General features: G+C 36.1%; 2 protein-coding genes across 2 annotated transcripts; one reads left to right on the top strand and one right to left on the bottom strand.

The window, feature by feature from the left end:
- Positions 1 to 223: 223 nt before the first annotated feature.
- Positions 224 to 8,191, top strand: LOC136412322 (pro-resilin-like). Its single transcript, XM_066395350.1, has 6 exons — positions 224 to 344; positions 4,938 to 5,001; positions 6,401 to 6,616; positions 7,038 to 7,154; positions 7,219 to 7,399; positions 7,453 to 8,191. The coding sequence occupies exons 1-6, from the start codon at positions 246 to 248 to the stop codon at positions 7,988 to 7,990; spliced, it is 1,215 nt and encodes a 404-aa protein (XP_066251447.1). The 5' UTR covers positions 224 to 245; the 3' UTR covers positions 7,991 to 8,191.
- Positions 8,192 to 8,232: 41 nt separating this feature from the next.
- ChT (choline transporter) lies at positions 8,233 to 17,687 on the bottom strand. Its single transcript, XM_066395348.1, has 6 exons — positions 17,448 to 17,687; positions 15,199 to 15,395; positions 14,912 to 15,141; positions 13,850 to 14,312; positions 13,468 to 13,789; positions 8,233 to 13,407 (listed from the first exon to the last, which is right to left on the bottom strand). The coding sequence occupies exons 2-6, from the start codon at positions 15,362 to 15,364 to the stop codon at positions 12,801 to 12,803; spliced, it is 1,788 nt and encodes a 595-aa protein (XP_066251445.1). The 5' UTR covers positions 15,365 to 15,395; positions 17,448 to 17,687; the 3' UTR covers positions 8,233 to 12,800.
- Between the last annotated feature and the right edge of the window lie 1,935 nt (positions 17,688 to 19,622).

Consider the following 19,622-nt stretch of genomic DNA (forward strand, 5'->3'; position numbering starts at 1 on the left):
GTCCTTGATTATGTTATTTCACCCTTTCTGCGAAGCTCATATATTCTTATTGAAGAACTTTAAGAAAACACTCCTTTCCGTAAAACAACTCTTGAACTTGAAGACAATTTGCTCTTTATGATTCTCAAATCAACTAAGCCGAGACCTTCAAAATTGCCCCATCTTGATCATCACTGATGAAGATTCGTCTCCATGACTTTCACTTTCCGAGCTTCGCCAAAATATATATAAGTGAAGCACCGAAGATGTTCATCAACACAAACCAGCGGATCTTCAATAAGTCTGCAATTTTTCTAATTACTAGTTTTTACGAGTGTGCATTCGCAGTCATGCGTTATTACGTGGTAAGTGATGTCCGATTAGTGTTTAGCTCTGATGACCCCAAATGGAGGATTGTGGATTTTCACAAGTGTTTCGATAATCGTGTTCGGGCTCTTGATATTTTTTTGAAATTTGAAAAATAATTTTTCCTCTTAGAAAATTTAGTAATAGTGGAAAAAATCACACGACTTTAACAAATTCTGCAGAAGTGTCGCTTTTCAATCAACCCTCAGTTGAGCGTGTTCAGAAGTAGTGTTGTCGGGTTTGCTCGTTTTTAAACATTTTAATAATATAAATTTTCAGATCTTTGTCATTTTTTAAATATATTCTTTAATTTTACTCCAGTAGATAATCTTAAACGAACAAACCACACAGGTATTCCACAGTGAAAATCTTAAGGGACAATTCTCAATGCTTTCGAGTTTCTTCATGTTACATTTTTCTAATCTGAACCATAGCAAATTTTTTATTTTCTTTATTTAATCGTTGTCAGTTTTGCTTGAAATGATCTAATCTTTTATACTAAAATGTTTAGAAATTTAATAATTTTGCTCAAAATCAAATTTTGAAGTATTAAAAATGTTCCCTAAGCGCATTTTTTTAAGTTGGTTCTTAGTTAGATTCTCAATTTCGATGAAAATTACCTTCAAAATAAACTTACCAATACTGCGACAAGCAGATACTCAAGCCCAACAGATCAAAGTCCTGGCAAGTTTATCAAGATGATAAATTCTGGAAGCGCTGAAACAAAGACGGGGATTGGTCAATTTCGTGGTTTCCATGGAAATGATTTTCTAGGTAAAGTTGCTAGTACATTAATCTGTGACTTTCGGTAGGTCGATGGCTCTTAAAATTGGTTTTCAGTCACGTAAATTTTCTTTCCGATAGGGTAAATCGAATTTGACATTCACATGGAGTTTTCTAACATGAGATTTTAACATTTACTTAACAAACTTTGAAGAAATAAATCTTCAAATCTCTAAACTTTAAAATTGTGTTGAATAGAAAAATATTTGCGCGGTTCCTTTGAAGCCCCAAACTCGAAACTAAAAGCAGCATAACTCAATCGGTGAACTCTATTATTCGTACATTTGAATATCAAAAACCAGGTTTTCTCGATATTCTTTTTCTGACTTTGCTTCATTTTCCTCGTTACTTACGTAACTTTTAACATCTCTTGGGAACAAGGGAATATTCTATAAACTATTTGACTATGTGCTATTTGACAAACTTTGATGAACCCAAGACAAATATTCAAGGCTTTGGAAAGCTTGTAAGTTGCCTGTAATAGGAAATTATTCATAGGTCTAAAAGGCTGTTAAGGAGGTTATTGCAGCTTTGTAGGTGTTTTTTGAATATGCAAAAATAAAATTTCGTGTCTACTGCTTTCAATAATTTTTTCAATTGATTTAACGTTTGCTTTGACCTAAAAATGCTACGATTTCCTCAAATTAACTGAAATAGAAAAAATCTGCTTTTAAGATTCTATGTTCCATATGGCAAGGTTGCTTTGACGAGAATCTTAGAAAACAAATGCTAAGCGCCTTATTGCCAATTTTAGCTCCATCATAACGGTTGGGATATGACATACATGTATCTCGTCAGGTAATTTAGGTAAATTTCTTTGAAACTGGCAGAGATATCAAAATAAAATTATGTGGGCTCCCTCAAAAATCATAAGAACACAAGAAGTAACTTCCCAATATCTCTCAAATATTTCCCAACAGCAAGACCTGCCGTTGTCAAAAGTGTCCGACAATTCTAAAAATCTAAAAAATAGGAGCTTTTTCTGTAGATAAATTTCGGCAGAAATAGCTCATTTCTCTTTTTCAAACTCAGGATTTGTGTTGGTCATTTGGAAACGTCTTCTGCGGACTGAGGACCCATTTTACGTCAAAAAAAAAAATTTCTTCAGTCTACGCTGTCAGTAATGTATAAAGTGATCTTAAGAAACAAGAACACTCTTTAAAATCACTTGTTGCTTTCCATTTAAATTATAAAATAATTTTTTCTAATATTCTCCATTCCCTCTGGCAATTCTGCTTTGACGGGTTTCTTTAAAAACAAATTTTGCTGTTGCCATTTTCACTTAATCAATGTAACTAAGTATCATCATCTTAATGAGTTTTTTTTGTGTTAAATAAACATTTTGAAATACGTATTATATTATAATAGACCCAGATGCTAGTTACGTCAATTTCGCATGATTTATGTCGCTCTTGTGTCAGTAATACATCTGTCGATGGCTTGCGGCCAAAAGGTCTCTTGGCCGCAAGCCATCAACTGATGTATGATGAACATATTTTTGACGTCAACTTTCTATCAAAATTCGTATACCCTTCTTAATATTCTTTGCTCGTTTCGCAAGCCAAGTTAACCTCATCAAACTGAGTTTGATCTTCCCTATCACTCTATATAATCTTGTTAGAGTCATCTTTGCTCTAACCTCCTTAACTTTGTTTCGGTTCAACTCGGGGGCAAAGAATGGTGAAAATAGGGTCTAATGTTGCAGCGAAATATTAAATTTCTACAATAATTTTGTGCCAAAATAATTTCCGGAAGAGATAAATCTCGTTCCTTTTGCAAACCATTCACAAGGACCATTTCAGCAAGACAATTGAAGAAAGTGCAATTAAATTTATTGTCGTTTAATTGGGTAAATTTATTTACCAAATGACGTTTTAATGTTGATGTTTAAGTGTCGTTTACATCACTTTCTGAAGAAACTGTTATGAGCATAAAATTCCAAATGGAAAATTTTTTGCTGACATGGTGCCTCCAAATTTTCCTTTGTAAAGTGTAAAAATTTAATTGTTTATTGTTGGGCATTCATGTTGAGTACTGATTTCTTGTACGTTGGATGCTTACACGTTGTCTCCTCTCGTACTTCCTCAATTTATTCAAACCTCATAGACATTACTAAACGGTTTGCTAGTATTTCTGTTCGGCAACGACTGAGAGTAAAAATACTTATACCAAACACGTATAATATAATACACATTATACAATAATTTAGAAGGTGGGCTAATTGCGAAGACAGTTAAAATGCCATTATCAGTTTTCTTTTCAGTAGCAAGGAACGTTTTAGTTCAGTTAGTTCTGGGAACCAATTTTAAAACTTAAATAATTTATGTTTCGTTATCGGGAAAAATGTCAGTAACACTCTCTATCAGGCCTTTCATGGAAAAACGTATTTAGAGCCAGCTTTGACTCTGAAAATCATTGATTCTTTAAGAAATCAAATTGAAAATTTCTTCGATATTCAAAAAGGATTAATGTTTAACAAAACTACAGTGGACTTAGACATTTTTCAAAACTGTTTTTTTTTATTGCGCTTCTAACAGCCGCTTTGAGCTTTCTTCTCTAATAGAGAGTAACTAAGACTGATGTTACGTAAAAGCACAGTGATGTAGAACATTTTTCTCTTAAGCTACAACTGTTTTAAAATGGTCTTAGTATAGTTAGGTTGGGGCAGTCAGAGCCCAGAACGCCAGTGTCTGTTACCAAACCACGTTGATTTTTTTCCCGACAAATATGGAACTAATAGTTGGCACACTAACAGTGGCATAGAATATTTTTCCCTGAGTTAGAAAAAATAAGACTTTCTCCTGTGGAATGTGAGCTTTACGTCTTTTCTTATTTCCAGTAGCCCTCTGGGCCTCGGTACACCCACCGTCTTTTATAAAATCAATTTGAATTTTTTGCCACGTGAAAAAACGATTAAAAGAGTAAAAAATTGTTGAATCTCTTTTTAACGACTTGACTTTGTTCCCCTCGTAATAAACCCATAAGTTTTAACGCTTGCTACGAACCAGTCTGTACAAGAAAATTTCCCTCCGCAGAACATAATAACATACTCAATTAATTAATAATTGCAGCAAGTGGAGTCTTCTTAATTAACAAACCCAATTTGCTCATCAGCCCCTGTAATGCAATAGCTAATAATTAATTGAGTTCCCACATTCAAACAATTTACAAAATTAACAAGAGCTTTGCCAACAACTGAGATCCAAATATTTGTGTAATAGTAACACAAACTAGTATTTTACATAAGTGTACACTTATTTACCATGTTTTGTTACGTCTTCATTAAGACCTACTTAGCACCCACAGAAGTCGTAAGCAAGCACTCTAACCGTTTATGAAATTTAATATAAGCGAGACAAAATTGTATTGTTTGTGTTGTTTGTTTTGGTGGCAAAATTGTGTTGTTTTATGTGTGTAGATATCCTCAGAATATATTTGCGATTTTTGCCTACAATTGGTTACGACACATAGACTTGTAATGACAATATTCTAATTAGTTGGACCTCCAAAGAAAATGGGTCTACAAGATAAGAAATTGTTGCAAACAGTGGATCTGATGTAGGTGTGGATTTTTTGCGATATTCACTTATAGTGGTATTAATTACAAGGTCATGTAATATTTCAACACTACCTTGCCATTACAGGATTCAAAAGACGTTTAAATATATGGAAATTGCTATTTAGGTACTCCATGTTTTAATTAGAGTACATCTTCAATCTTCAATGCCAGGACTTACATTGGCTGAGTTACCGTTCATTGCGACATGAATTAAATAAATTTTCTTAACAAGGCTTTTCTTCTCTTTTAGGTAACTCTGACACTTTGCACTCTTCTCTCTTCATCCCATGCGGCTCGCCTGCAAAAGCGTGACGGTAAGTCGGTAAACACCCATTATTTTCTCTATATATTTTCAAATATGGTTATTATTGCTTTGTGGACTTTACGTAACGCAAAGAGAAAAACCGTGATGTAATTTGAAAGAATCAACTATATTTGGCGTTCGCTTTAGTGGAACGTCTTTGCTTTCGTTACTCTTAATCGTAAATTTCATTTGCAAAGTGGTAATACCGCTATTTTTAACCATCACCGCATTTCTTGACAATTTTGAATTAAATCTAAAGAATTCGAGATATGAAACGCGTATCTTTTGCCCCCTTAATGTAATCTTGAAAAAAGAGAAAGTACAATTTTGAACATGTGAATGCACATCTCGTAACTGAGATAGTAAATTTGCACAGTCATTATGTGATTCAGGTCTAAAATCTCATAGCACATCATTCACTCGATTAATGAATCGATACTTTTTAAATATTTTTAATTACCCACTAGTTTTTATTTATTTTTTAACTATCAGGAAAAGGAGGATTTTCAACGCTCCCAAAAAAATCATTTTTTACGACTTCGCAAATCGAACCAAGAATATTTTGTATTTATTCCTCTTAGGACATGCACGAGCAGAAATGAAACGAAACTTTCCTCGGTCTGAGACACATTTTAAAATTTTATCCTCGAAAAATCTTCAAAATCCAGACATGGATTCTTGTGCAGCACAGAGCGACGATTTTCCAATACATCTGGTAATCTGTAGGATAGAATTAAGAGCTTTTTAATGGAATTTTCTTAGGACAGCTGCTATCGAAAATATAATTAAACTTTGAGTGGTTTTGGGATTTGGATTTCAAAACTTGATCCTACAATAAAAATTACAAAAGCAAGATATAGACACAGGTCCAATAGCACAAAGTGATAATTTGTCAGTACATTTTATTTTATTATTTTATTATATCGTCATCGGCCATGGGAGGTTTCTTGAGTATGAAAAATTGTAATAATAAATATTCCTAATTTTTCCTCCAAACTAAAAAAACAACGTTACAATCTATTCCTCGATAAGGCTGTGTCACCGTCATCAAAAATCCCACAAATCAAAACCACTTCCGATATACGATAATGAAGCAGTACTTATTTACATAGTCAGCAGCATTCCTAATAGAGATATAAATAAATAGACATTTTTCACTGTTATTTCCTAATAAATCAAAACCCGATACCACCTTAAGCAGACTTAAGAAAAGTGCTAGTTGCACCGATGAATCTTTCTCACACGCTATGCGCCAGTCGGAATGCTAATAGGTTCATTAGCCTTCGGCAATCAGTTTCTATTTATCTTGTAATGAAAAACATCAGGTTTTAGTACTACTAAAATACGTTAAGTGGCTTCTTTATTGTTATGCATGACAGGAATAATTTATGATTGCACACCTATTCTAGCACCGCTAGGCGGAGGTTATCCGTCTGGCAGACCTGGAGGCAGCTACCTTCCTCCTTCCAATGGAGGAGGCTTTGGTGGAGGAGCACCTTCTTCGAGCTATGGAGCACCCCAAGCTCCAGCTTCTCAATATGGAGCACCAGCCTCAGTACCCTCTTCGAGCTACGGTGCTCCTTCTTCCGGAGGCAATGGCGGAGGTTTCGGAGGTGGCTTTGGAGGTAAATTTAACTTTGACCTCAATGAGTAATTTTTAAGATTTAAGTTAGTGTGTAACACTATTATTATTACGCAAATTTAACACGTTTTTCTAATATCAATTAAGCCAATTATTGCAATCGTGCTTCATTGATGGTAAAAACGTGTTCTGGTAATGAACTTGTTGAACATATCGCGTAACATAGATTCACATCTTTAGACAGACGCCAAATCTTATGAGTGAATTTATCCAAGCAGAACTAGAAACTTCTTCATGTATGAACTTCTAAAAAGAGTTAATTCTTCGTTTATTCCATATCATTTCCATGGAAATAGTCGTCAAAGAAGATTACCGTTTTCTTGGTTTTCATAAAAATTATCTTCGTGATAATATTATCAATTAATTGAGCTACTAGCTCTAATGGCATTCAAAACCAAATCAAGGTGGTGCACCATCTGGAAGCTACGGCGCCCCTCAAACTCCCAGCTCCAACTACGGAGCCCCAGCTCAAGCACCCTCTCCAAGCTATGGTGCTCCTTCCTCAGGCAACGGTTTTGGAGGTTAATATTCTCCCTCAAGCTTAAATTTGAATGAGATGTAACATATTTTTATTTCGTTTAACAGGAGGTTTTGGTGGTGGAGCTCCATCATCCAGCTACGGAGCTCCCTCTTCAGGATTCGGAGGTAACGGCAAAGGAAGGTCAAATGGCAACGGCAACAGTCATGGTAATGGGCATGGAAGCAACGGTTTGAGCCAGTACCTTCCACCCTCCACCAGCTACGGCACCCCTGTGGGACCCTCCAGGTAAGCAACCACATTTAGATTGTTCTTCGACTAGCTAGAATATTTTTTCTTAGACCATCCGGTCCCTCTAGACCGTCCAGCTCTTACGGAGCCCCCTCAAGGCCTTCCAGCTCTTACGGAGCTCCATCAAGACCAAGCCCTTCCTATGGCGCCCCCACCTCCGGTAATGGTTTTGGATCTTCTGGAGGTTTTGGAGGAAGCGCCCCATCAGCAAGTTACGGAGCCCCTCAAACTCCTTCATCCAACTATGGAGCTCCCGCTCAAGCTCCTTCATCCAGCTATGGCACTCCTGCTCGAGCTCCTTCAACCAGCTATGGAGCTCCAGCTCAAACTCCTTCATCTAGTTACGGAGCTCCCTCATCTGGCAGTTTCGGAGGAGGTGCTCCCAGCTCTTCCTACGGAGCTCCATCCTCTGGCAGCAGCTTTGGAGGAAATGGAGGGTACAGTTCCGGCGGATTTGGAGGATCATCCTCAGGTGGATTTGGGGGTTCGTCCTCAGGTGGATTTGGAGGTTCGTCCTCGGGTGGATACAGCTCGGGAGGAAATGGAGGTGGACAGAACTATGACAGCAACGGCGGATATGTTTATTGATCATTTTTCAGTCAAGATGGTTTTGTAAATAAACTTTAGAATATTTATTTCATAGTCTCATTCAGTGAGGGAAAGAGTTACCATATTTTAAGTTTTGTATAACATAGCCAGTATTTAGACTCTAGCTTGAACAGTATTGAAAACGAAATAAATGATTTTTGTAAATTTATCAAATTGGGGATAATAAAAGTATGATTTTAATTATGTGTTTGATTTGTTGGATAAAAGAAAGTTTATGAAAGTTTTATGAATTTAATTTATTTCCATTTTACAACAATAATAGAACTAGTCCATCTAGAGTTTCATTTATACAGTAATAGATATTTATTTATACATCAAATCTAAAGGTTTTATATCTGGAGGTTTAACAGTCTATACTTTCATAAATACAATAGATATTATTGAACCTAACAGCTTCCTTTTGTTTAAGACTATACACGTATTGCTCTATAGTGCCAGCATCTTATTACTTGAGCTAGTCGTGTTTCGTAATATCTACAATAACGGTAAGTGTAGGCCTACTTTAGCATACTAAACGTTTATAGTATTGCGGTTTTGTCCTAAATTACGTTTCTAGTTATAATAAGATATCAACACTATAGCTCTGGAATATCAAGGTTATCATACGTAGCAATATAACAACAATAATGATATGTATTTTAGATATGTTTGACTCGATTTTGTGCCTTAACAATGCTTAGAATCTATAGGATAGAGAACAGATAAACAAGGAAATTCTAATAAACATTAGCCAGGATTGCAAATATTAGCTAAAAACAAATAAGTAAAGCCGATTTAAATCTGAGTAATTTGCCTTAAAGTAAATTAAGCAGGTGAATTAAGTGATAAAACGAAATTAATTTTCAACAATTTTCAACTTTCAACAACCTTTTATTTTTAATTCATTATTTTTAATAATTTCTGGTTTCAGCAAAAATTGTCCCCAGTATTAAATTATTCCAACAATCCTTCTAACAACTCTTCTCTAACATCTTTACATAACATTATCAGCTATCAAATTAAGTTCAAAGAAACTGGCATAAAGTAATATGTATTGGGAAGATTTCTATGTATTATTCGTGACTAATTTAAGTTATCAACTATTTATCAATAGGTTTGGACAGCTTCCAAGATAAAACTTAAATGAAGACTGCCCAGTCACATACTCAAAGTAACAGTGCTTGTAATCATCATCCTCAGATTGAAAATCAGTTTTAGCAAAGCTCTCGAAAAATAAAGTAGCAAAATCAATTCCTTTTCCAGTCGAATATCCGATACTTTCATGATAATTTACATAAAAATCTTCCCGTATGTACAGTATGCGTATTTTGTTTTGTGATCCAAAGAAATGGAATAAATGTAGTATCTCCATTAATGAACATAATCATAAAAAATCCTGAAACATGTCAATTTTAGATTTCAAAATGATATTTAAAATCTACGGCCCTATAAGAATATAGTCATTTTACATCTACCTGTAAAGACGTGATAAACCCTATTAGCCCCTACAGTGCAACAAATGCTATCAAGCGGGATGGGATGGACATAATTCTATCAAGCTCCATTGGCAATAAACATGAAATACCCCAAGTTTACCCAAATATAGGTATGTCTTCCTCCCAAGGAGGTTTAATAAAATTTTCATATACATAACGGCCGCCAGGCTATTTAGTAGGCCTCAAAAGTTAAATTTTGTAGGCCTTGAATTTAAGGCTTCATTCGCAAAATGTCAAAATATCTAATATTTTATTATTAATTATTTAGGGATTTACAGCCTAATGGGTTAGAAATTTTGCTCCAAATAAATTATGTGTAAATCAGTGAAGACCTGAGATAAATCAAGAGACGAGAAAACTCTTGGAAAATTATGAAAGGTATATGCGGTGGGATTTGATTTTAAAAGGTCAACAAGTATAAATTCTTCTAATTGAATTATTTAAATTGAATTTTTAGCTAAATTGCAGAAAGTGCAGATATTTAGCCATAGGTATATTTCACACGGATACATATGTATAATGAGTATCATCCCCTCGGGAAAATTTCTCCGACAGGGATGATAGCTTACATTATATGCTCGTTTACTACTATGATATTTTATTAGGTTTAATGAGAAGAATATCCTGAAAAATTACTCTTTTTTGCTAAATGTGAGCAGATTCTTTACAACCATAACAGTTTTGAATAATAATTGAAAATATCTTTTAAATAAAGTAAAAGTCCACATTTTCAATGTAAAAATTTTTAAAATGGAGCTGTTACCGGAAAAGATTAAATGTGAGGATGATATAATCAAACATTGACTTGTTCCGGGATTTTTAAAATAAGTAATGAATTTATTGTGGGCCAAATTGTATGGGTGGCCCGTAATAAAGTGGATGCTTCCAAATGAAAAACGATTTCCACGCAACCTAACTAAATTACCACTATTAACACATTACAACATTTAAATTTTATTAGAAATCACAATAGTAACATTAACTCTCATATATATAAATATATATATTAGGATATGTATTAGATACTCTGCATACATACAGAAAAATGTCTCCAAATGTGTCAATTTAGAAAATCCAATAAGGGATATGATATGTTATTGTAGGTAGGTACCTAATGGCATTTTGTTTTATGTTACTAATAAGAGGTCATTTGAGGATTGTTCATATCAAGGTAAACATCCTTCCACTGAATCTCCGTATAGTTTATCACATTAAAACCAGTTATATCCAAGTCTCCAAGGCTATTTTCCTACCAGCGTGCGGTAAAATTTATTTCGCACCCAAAACCTTTATGATGTCAAAAAATCTTTGTGGGCGGTATCAAGGCGTCATTCACGTGCGGTGAAATTTTTATCGCACGCTAATATTTAATTAAACTCACAGAAAATTAAATTAGCTCACTTGAGTTCATAGAAAAAATACTGTATCTAACAAGTGCGAAAATATCTTACTATACTCAACTTTTGACCCAACACCGCTTCGCGTTGTTCATGCAATCAATTTCCCGTTAAGCATCACTTTCCGCACTATTTAAAGATATATTATAATGATAATAACACATAAATAACTATTCTATATATTTAAAGAAAAAGCCCTGAGGAATCATAACTAATTTGCAAGCTTAAAAATACAGAAACATTATTGACATCAACAGGAAGTATTTATATCATTAGCGAATGGATCTCAGAAACTATCAGAGGTATAAAATCTCGAAAAGTCAAATTTTCTTGCCTTGGCTAAATCTCTCTAGCTGCGTTATTATGGGTTTTAGAGAAATTATGTAAATATAAGTGTTGACAAGTTTTGTCCTTAGCACCGAACATATCTGTAGAGTAAATATAAAGAGTGCATTGAGCATCGGCACTTTGATTTAGTCAGATCAAAGCAATACAGATAAACTCCAAAAAAGTCAGCAGCTACATTCCTGAATTCAAGTTTAGAACTCTACCATTTACAAGCTAGTGAAACATGCGTTATCCATAGTTATTCATATTCATTATTGAAATAAGTAATACTGGTACTTTCACTGCTTCCAGCGGGTGCGCGAGGCAAGAGGAAGGGATAGGTGAATTATAAACGACGTTTTCGGGTGTTGAGCCTAACGAGGGTTCTATGGTAAATGTGTGTTCAGTGTCCTGTTTTTTTTTAGTAATATAAACAAAGTAGATTGATAAATTTACTTTGTTTATATTACTTACTTACTTACTGTTTTAATTTCATTAAGGACTTTAGCTAGATATGTAAGATATTTGGGAGAATTTGTTTTTTATGTCGTAACTCTGATGATTTCCAAGATCCCTTCGCCAACTACAAAAAACTGACCCTATATCGGCTGCCACAAATTTATATGTAAATACGGGGACTTAGAAAACTGGTACTTTGTAAGAAATTCGAATTTGACCAAAATTGGGGGAAATGTATGCAAATTTCTCCCTATTTGAGCCAAAAATATTTTTAAAAATTGGAAAAGTCCCGAATAGGCACTTCCGGAGATATCCAGAAAAAACGAAGGGATATAGTTCTTGTATATCACACTGATTTCCACTCGAAACCCTTAGACGCTTTCCAAATAAAAACTGACCACAAAACAAATTAATCGCCACGAAACGTCCAGAAGTTTGGACGCTTTTTGTGACACTTTCATAATTAAATTATTATTACATCACGAGCGGACCAATTAAAAGTTCTTGTACCCATGAGAGATTCATAACGCTCCAGGACGGGCAACGTAACAAGAGACGAAAGTTGAACAAACTGATATCACTTAACACCAAATATAGGACGTACAGAACTGAAATTTATAGCTCATTTATCATCTGTTTATAAAGAATGATCGATGGCACTTCCACCTGATGAAACTAATAAGCAGAAACAAGTGTCGCCAAGTCTTCTAATATCATCTTCCCTTTCTACTTGAACGCTCATGGAATTTTGCGAAAATGTCGTTAAGATTTGAATTCAAATTAATGAATATACCATGGATTCAGAAGAATTCGATGTTGTGTTCGTTGAAGCAACAAAATCTCAAAAAAATCACAAAAAAATAATATTATCGAGGGTTGTTATACAAATATCTGAAATTGACGGCTCTGAGAGCAGCGGGAGTAACACTGTTTTTGACTACATAAGGCGCACTCATCTAACATAGCTCGTACTCACTAACACGTAAAAAGCGTTTAAACTAAAATTTTAAGGACACTAGTAGCGCTTTTCGGGGAAGCCGACTCATCTTACTTCTACTATACTTTTTTAATGCAACTAAATATGGAAGTAAATTAACTTGTGAGTCGAACTTCTTTTAGTATCTACATCACTTACAGCTTAGTTTGGTAGTTGTCCAAGGGATGAATGGCTGGAACATTTTTGCCCCCTCCTCCAGCTGAAGATACAGAACTGCGCAACCTATCGATCTCTGCGGCAGGAATGTCATCATCAGCCTCAAGGGCAGGATTAATCCGTCCATTCCTCTCATCCTTGCCCACCAAAGTGGCAGCACCGTATACTTTACCCATAGCCCCGGAAGTCATTACAGCCATCTGCTCGCCCTCTTCAGCGGGCTCCCCGACTCTCTGAATGTCCTCAGGGATGTTCACCACGCAGTGAAATAGATCGTAACCCGGTGCCAGTCTTCCAGTTTCAAAGACGTACTTCGTACCCCAGGAAACTCCCACCAAGGTAATCAGAGATAACATCATGGCTGCGGTCCTGAAAGGGAACTTCTGGACCTTCTGAACTTCGTCGTAGCCAGGGAAATGGATGAACGCCGGTAGATGCATCAAAGGTTCTCCTCCCGAGATTCTGACCAAGAAGGCCATAATATAAGCTGCCAAACTTCCGTAAGTGTTACAGTAATCTTTAAAGTGCACAACCATGAGAAGCTGGGGGAAAAGGATCACGTAAACCAAGTCGGAACACATGGACCTAAGAGATTTATTAAAATACTTTATGAACTTGATATAGTCACTTCAGTCTATGACATACCACAGCCCATAAATTGAAGGAATAGTAAGGGCCATCACAGTAGCTAAGAACCCAACAACCAAAATAGACACCCTCATGACCCAAATAATCTCCATTTCTGAAGCTTTCTGTCTAAAAATCAGTTTGTAGACGTTCCTTGCAAACATCGAACTGGCTGACAAAACACTGGAATCTGCTGAAGACATCACTGCAGCTGAAACAGCCCCAAGGCCCAGGAAAGAAACAAAATCCGGAGTTAAATACTGCAACACCATTGGGAGAATCATTCCAGTCTCTTCAGTGGTCAATGGAAATGGACCTTTGTACTCTGTTTCATTCCATGCTATTTTCAAACAAAACTAGTTTCATTAACTGGACAAACAAGCACCGAAAAGCGCCTTACCGGTGGCCTTAGCAATAGCGCCAATCATCACAGGAGGTATAGCCATTATGCCACACCCAAATGCAGCTACGTAGCTGAGCAATTGCGCTCTCTCGGCCGATTTACTGGAAAGCACTCGCTGGAAGTAAACTTGCCATGGGATGCCTCCGAAGATCAACAGAAGGCCGTAATCTATGTAAGAAGGCAAATCTCCAGATTCTATTTTTCCTATCCAGTCGTGTTCGGTTGTAGACAGGGGCCGAACATGTTCATTTGTCCATGCGAATGGGATGCACATCCACAAACCGATGAAGATGCAGAATAGCTGGATGACGTCGGTGTAGGCAACAGCATACAGCCCACCGAAGAGGGTATAGAGAACAGCGATGCAGGCGCTGAATATGACACTAGTGCGATGATCCATATCTATGATCACTGATAAGGTGGCTCCGAGGGCTGCAAGAATACCAGCCGCCCAGAAGACCTTAAAGAAAAAATGACAATTTTAAATGGAATTTTTACGTTTTTGGAAAAACTGGATCTTATTGAGAGATGATAAATCCAAATATAAAAACGGTGTTAAACAAAAAATGAAAACGGAAGCTTGAGATACACTCGGTCAGTTCTAATTATCGTAGATCGGTCATGAAAAGATTAGTAGATTTAGTAGGCATTGCATTCTGAGGCCATTTTGACTCAGAGGAGTAATTTTCTTATCCTTCAAAGCCCTTCTTCAGTGTACACAAAGCAGTAGGAACAGAAGTATTTTACAAATCATTTGCACTAAAAGAAATGGAAAAGTCGACCCTCGACGATTGTCCTCATGAATCTTGATGAAATTCTTGTACGTAATAAAATTTTTGCCGCAAAAACTCGAACTGCACAATCAATATCTAGGAAACTTCTATGTAGGTCAAAAGAATAAATTTATACCGTCCAAGGGCCTGCAACCTTTGAATATTAAAATGAGTTTCCAAGGCGAGATTATGAATTCCCAGACATGATCCCTGCTAATTAGCCATGAACTAATTTTTAACAGGTTTTAAGTACCAAGAACGTGTTCGGATTTAACTAGGTGCTTACCTCACCACACAAGGCAGGCAGAAAGAGCAACCCCCCCATTCGCTCCCCGAAGCAATCCTGAAGAGGGTCCAACATGGTGATGTATCCTTGTTGTCTCATTTTATTGGCAAAAAATATTCCTCCAAATACCAAACTTAGGGCATAGCCGAATGGGGCTTGGCACCAAATTAGACCTGAGGTATATACTGCTTCTGCTGTTCCGTTAATGTAACCACCACCCACCCATGTAGCTGAAACAACGTAAATATAAAAAATTCACTTTCCTTATTTTAGAGATTTATGTTTACCCGTCATGGTAAATATTCCAACAAACAGGCCGATGTTGCGACCAGCGAGCATTACTTCTTCTTCAGAATCATTTCCTTCTTCCTTTTTTCTGCCAGCCCACACACCTACAGCCAAAATTAGCACGTAGAAGATGACGATGGATATGACTCCTGCGATATTGATCATGATGATTTTTGGTAGAGGGGATGTTCAGAGCCTAAGGAAAACACAAAAAAAATGGAATAATAAAGGATTTTGTTTTGGAAAAGTACTTGGAATACTTTAGTTGCTACGTTGTACAATAGTCAATATTCAGGCCTATTTTTATGCTTTGCGTGAGCCACACGCTATCCATCAATGACCGCAAAATATGGAAATTTGGAAATTTTATGTCTTTTTCCTGATATTTCGTCGTCAATTTGAATAATCGCATTTCAAAGTGTCGGGCAAAGCAATATCCAAGAGCACATGAAAGTTGTAATTTTTTGGGAGATAGAGCAATTTGTCCCGGTAATGGCAGCTAAGCAAGGACAAACCAACCCCTACACTGGGGAAAACACACCATTATCGATTAGTTTTTGGGTGAATAACGACTAATCGAAATCCAATTTGCTTTCAGAATAGAAACAATAGCGTTATTATCGTTTAGCTTCGTGACCTATTTTTAAGGAATCTTTCATATTACGTGTGTACACCAAAGGCTCATAAAGGCAACTTTTTATTCCATAGGCTTGATTCTTCTATGATCATTCTAACTTATAAATAAATGAAAAGGAAAATAGATCATTGCGGGCTACTAGAGCTTGATAGGTTAATATAAGACCTGCGTTTAAGTGCAGTCCAATACTTATTAGAAAGAGTGATGCCTTGAGTAAATTCATGAGCAGTTAAATGGTAAATATCAAAGAGCTTAATAAACTCTCATACGTTTGCGGCCACCGTCCATCTCGAAATGTGTTTTAATGATCGCCTATTACTAAACTTATATCAGATTACCACGAAATTTGAACAATTCCAAGGGATTGTTCAAGATCTGGCGAATCGGATTTAAACTTCCATGATTTAAATCGAATTGTGTGAAGTTGTGTTAAATTGAGTGAAACAGCAGTCGAACCAAAATAAAACTTTTATCGCTTTTTATTGCAATAAAGTTTCGACGATTGTTTTTCCTCTGCGAATTCATAATTTCCAAATTGGAACGCCTTCTATATCTATCGTTGAAGCAAATGTTGAACACTACTCGCAAATCTAGTTCTAATGTGGTATATGCTTGACGTGTATGATATGTTGTCCATATATAACTAGAGGAAAACCTTTAACAAAAAACTGCAAGCTGTGAAAACATATAGATTTTCAAGTGTATCTTCTGATAAATAAGTTGTTACTACTGTTGAATAATTTTTTATTTGTCGCTCTAAAGCGGTCCATCCGTTACCAACGCAGGTTTTTGGTGTGGGGTTGGTGTGAGTTAGAAGAGGGGCAAATTTACTTTTAACCAAGATCGCGAAATGAAGTATGACGTATTTCATTCGAATTAAGCTTCATTTGAAGAATCAATTTAGGAACCATTCCATGGATATCAAGTGGAGTAAACAGCGCATATTAGTCCATAATGAGATTGATGAGGGTAAGGAGTTTTCTAAATATATTGGTTGGCATGAAGAAAGTTATTGTTTTGAATTTAAAGCAAAACATTTTGAAAAAATCAGAGATTTTGTGTGACAAACTTATCTTCACATTGAGGTGTCCCACCTCGGAGGGGACCTTCGAGAACGTCGGTATAATGTGCTCTTTAAAAGAATAAGTAACATTATTGTTGTTACATTTGCCGACAGTTCAAAAAACGGTTTTTTGATGAGGATGGTTCACGGCATTTCAATATTGCGCCACAAGTAACTAAAGAAGAATTAGGAGAACCAACAAATGGCGTAAACCTTTGCTTCATTTTAAGATTTTTCGACGTGAGTCCCAAGGCGTAGGTAGCAATTAAAAAATAACAAAATTAGTGCAAATACTGAACTCCTAAACAAGTTGCAAGTATTTAATGTGCTCAACTCATTGTCCATGGACCCATTCAGCTCTATGCATACTTAATACAACATTCCCTGCTAAGCAAACTCCTAATGACCTTCCCATTCATAAAATATTCCGGCTCCATTTCAAGTCGATATCCAAGATGGCGTCTGCATAATAGTAACTACTTACGAGCTAGTCTTCTATATTTAAGTACTTGTTGACAAAGCAATGTCATTAACTACCCCCATCTTACCGAAACCAAACCGTAGATGTCCGAAACCCGATTTGCCCAAGAGCGCCTATGTAAGGAACCCCAACACCTGTTTGTAAAGACAGCAGTCTCCCCACCTGAGGGAGGTTTTTTGTGAGGGGCTATTCCTGGTTCTAAATCTTAAGGACAACATCTGCCTCAGAGCGTGACATCCACATTGAACATACACAACGGTGATATGTCTTTTTTGTACGAGTCCAGACAGATAAAAATCCTCCGCGACGGTCGTGCAAGAACTAACCTTCCAGGACTCTGGATATCGATCCGGATCGGGTGACGTCATGGGCGGCACGTGGCCCATTGGTTGGGCGGGGAATAGAGGCGGATCCAGGAGTTCGCCCACGTAGGCACAAGGTCGTGCGAAAAGTAGGGGTGGGGTGGTCTGGAATAATTTTTTGTGCGTGAATGAATTAATTATCAAATTAAGGGATGTGTGAAGTTTTTTGAAGGTAGAAGGTATAGAATGTGAAGGTAGCATTAGGCGCTCTTGAAAGGGAATGCGCTTCGAGTTCAATGGGTTAAGTGAGTTAATCAATAAGGTTTGGGGTAATTTTAGATGGGAGCGAGTGTTGGGCACATTTCATGAAAGTGAACTGAAACTCATATATAAGCTGGTCAAGCCCTTTGGAAATTAATATTTAATGCTGGATACTGAAGTTATGAGGCGAAGATATAAATAAATAATAATGGAAAAGCTTCTTGTCGTCTCGTGAGGAGAAATTTCATACCCGACCATTTTACAGAGACATTAAAGTATAAGTTAGGAAAGAGCATTTTTAGAGTATTTTTAGTGAAAAGTATTGGTCCCCTATTAATTTTATTATGGATAGGCAATTTTTAAATTTAATGATAAATGATTTTTTAAGTTTAGCAAGAGGAAAAATTGAAGAATACTCTGTCAAAGGCACCTTTAATAAGAAAAAAGTTTGCCACTCCGGAATTAGTTCTAAAATTACTGCAAATGTGTGAATGTTCCCTTATCTGCGATAATTCTATTCAATTGTGGTATTCTGGTTTATGAATTATCAAAAAAGCGCAAAATTGGTCACTCGATAATTAAATTGCTAATTGAAAACAGTATAAAAAAGTTGATACATCTTGCCGCATGTTCGCAAGGAGTTTTAATCTGTTTTTTTTAAGTGATCTGATTCCAGTATTTAAAATTCAAAAAGTTCACTTAACACTCCCAGAACCGACGAATGGCAAGGTCCTCAAGGCTGTGCCTTGGGTTAGAGATGAAAGCTACTTAAAAGTAGCGGGAAAGCTTTCGAAATGAAAATATAAGTTTCACGATATTTCTATTGAAGCAGAGAGCATGGAACTTTGCGTAGATGTGTAACCTTGAAAGAAAATTGCCGAAAATTTTCTGGAACTTCAAGCCACAACCGCTCCAATCTTATAGCCAATAGGACTATGAAAGGTAAGATGTCTCCAACAGGGGGTGAATTGCTCCTAAATGTTTAAAAGTTGTTCATCAACGCCCAGAAAGAGGCGACCAAAAAATACGGCTTAGATATTAATTGTTATATATATTTCTGAACAAGTGATGCTCCTGAAACCTTTAGAACTCAACATCACCCTGAAATGACCAAACGAGAAGACTACTAGAATTTAAAAAAAATCCTGGACCACTAGAAGACTAAAAATCGGACATCCGAGAAAATGATTCAATTGCAATTTTTAGAAGCAAAAATATCATTTTGTGTCATTGCTCTCACAGCATTGTTGTTTTGAGAACCTTAAAAATCATCGCGAATCAAACAAAATCGGAAAGAAATTCAAGTCGAAACTTGGTGATCCAACTAATTTAACATTCTTCTATCTACGGATATTCATCGAAAGGATTTTAAACTCTCTAAGTTAAATTTGCAAAAGTTTTTTTCAAAGAATTTTATCTAATAGACACAAGTCAATTAATCGGACTTTCAATATAAACGACGAGTAGAAAGGACCTATCTAGTAAGTGATCAAAATTTCAACCTTTCGATGTCGAAAGAACTTTTCGTTTCTGGAAGTTTCGTTTCCGGAAGTTTCGTTTCTGGAAAGGAGTAACGGGAGGATTTCAGTAATAATAACTGTGATTTACGAATTAATTAGCATGGACCTAGAAATTCATTTTCAAACGGGTTTCCCAGAGAACAAAATTCAAAAACAATT

The sequence above is a fragment of the Euwallacea similis genome, chromosome 11 (assembly GCF_039881205.1).
Source record: "Euwallacea similis isolate ESF13 chromosome 11, ESF131.1, whole genome shotgun sequence".
Taxonomy (NCBI): Eukaryota; Metazoa; Arthropoda; class Insecta; order Coleoptera; family Curculionidae; genus Euwallacea; species Euwallacea similis.

What these genes read in the sequence shown, in the direction of transcription:
- ChT (XM_066395348.1), bottom strand. Translation starts at nt 15,364, where the DNA reads ATGATCAATATCGCAGGAGTCATATCCATCGTCATCTTCTACGTGCTA. An exon ending in TGCCTGCCTTGTGTGGTGAG is followed by an intron (nt 14,313 to 14,911) that starts GTAAGCACCTAG and finishes TTTTTCTTTAAG; the next exon opens with GTCTTCTGGGCGGCTGGTAT. An exon ending in CCTTCAATTTATGGGCTGTG is followed by an intron (nt 13,408 to 13,467) that starts GTATGTCATAGA and finishes TAAATCTCTTAG; the next exon opens with GTCCATGTGTTCCGACTTGG.
- LOC136412322 (XM_066395350.1), top strand. Translation starts at nt 246, where the DNA reads ATGTTCATCAACACAAACCAGCGGATCTTCAATAAGTCTGCAATTTTT. An exon ending in TCGCCTGCAAAAGCGTGACG is followed by an intron (nt 5,002 to 6,400) that starts GTAAGTCGGTAA and finishes CACCTATTCTAG; the next exon opens with CACCGCTAGGCGGAGGTTAT. An exon ending in ACCCCTGTGGGACCCTCCAG is followed by an intron (nt 7,400 to 7,452) that starts GTAAGCAACCAC and finishes ATTTTTTCTTAG; the next exon opens with ACCATCCGGTCCCTCTAGAC.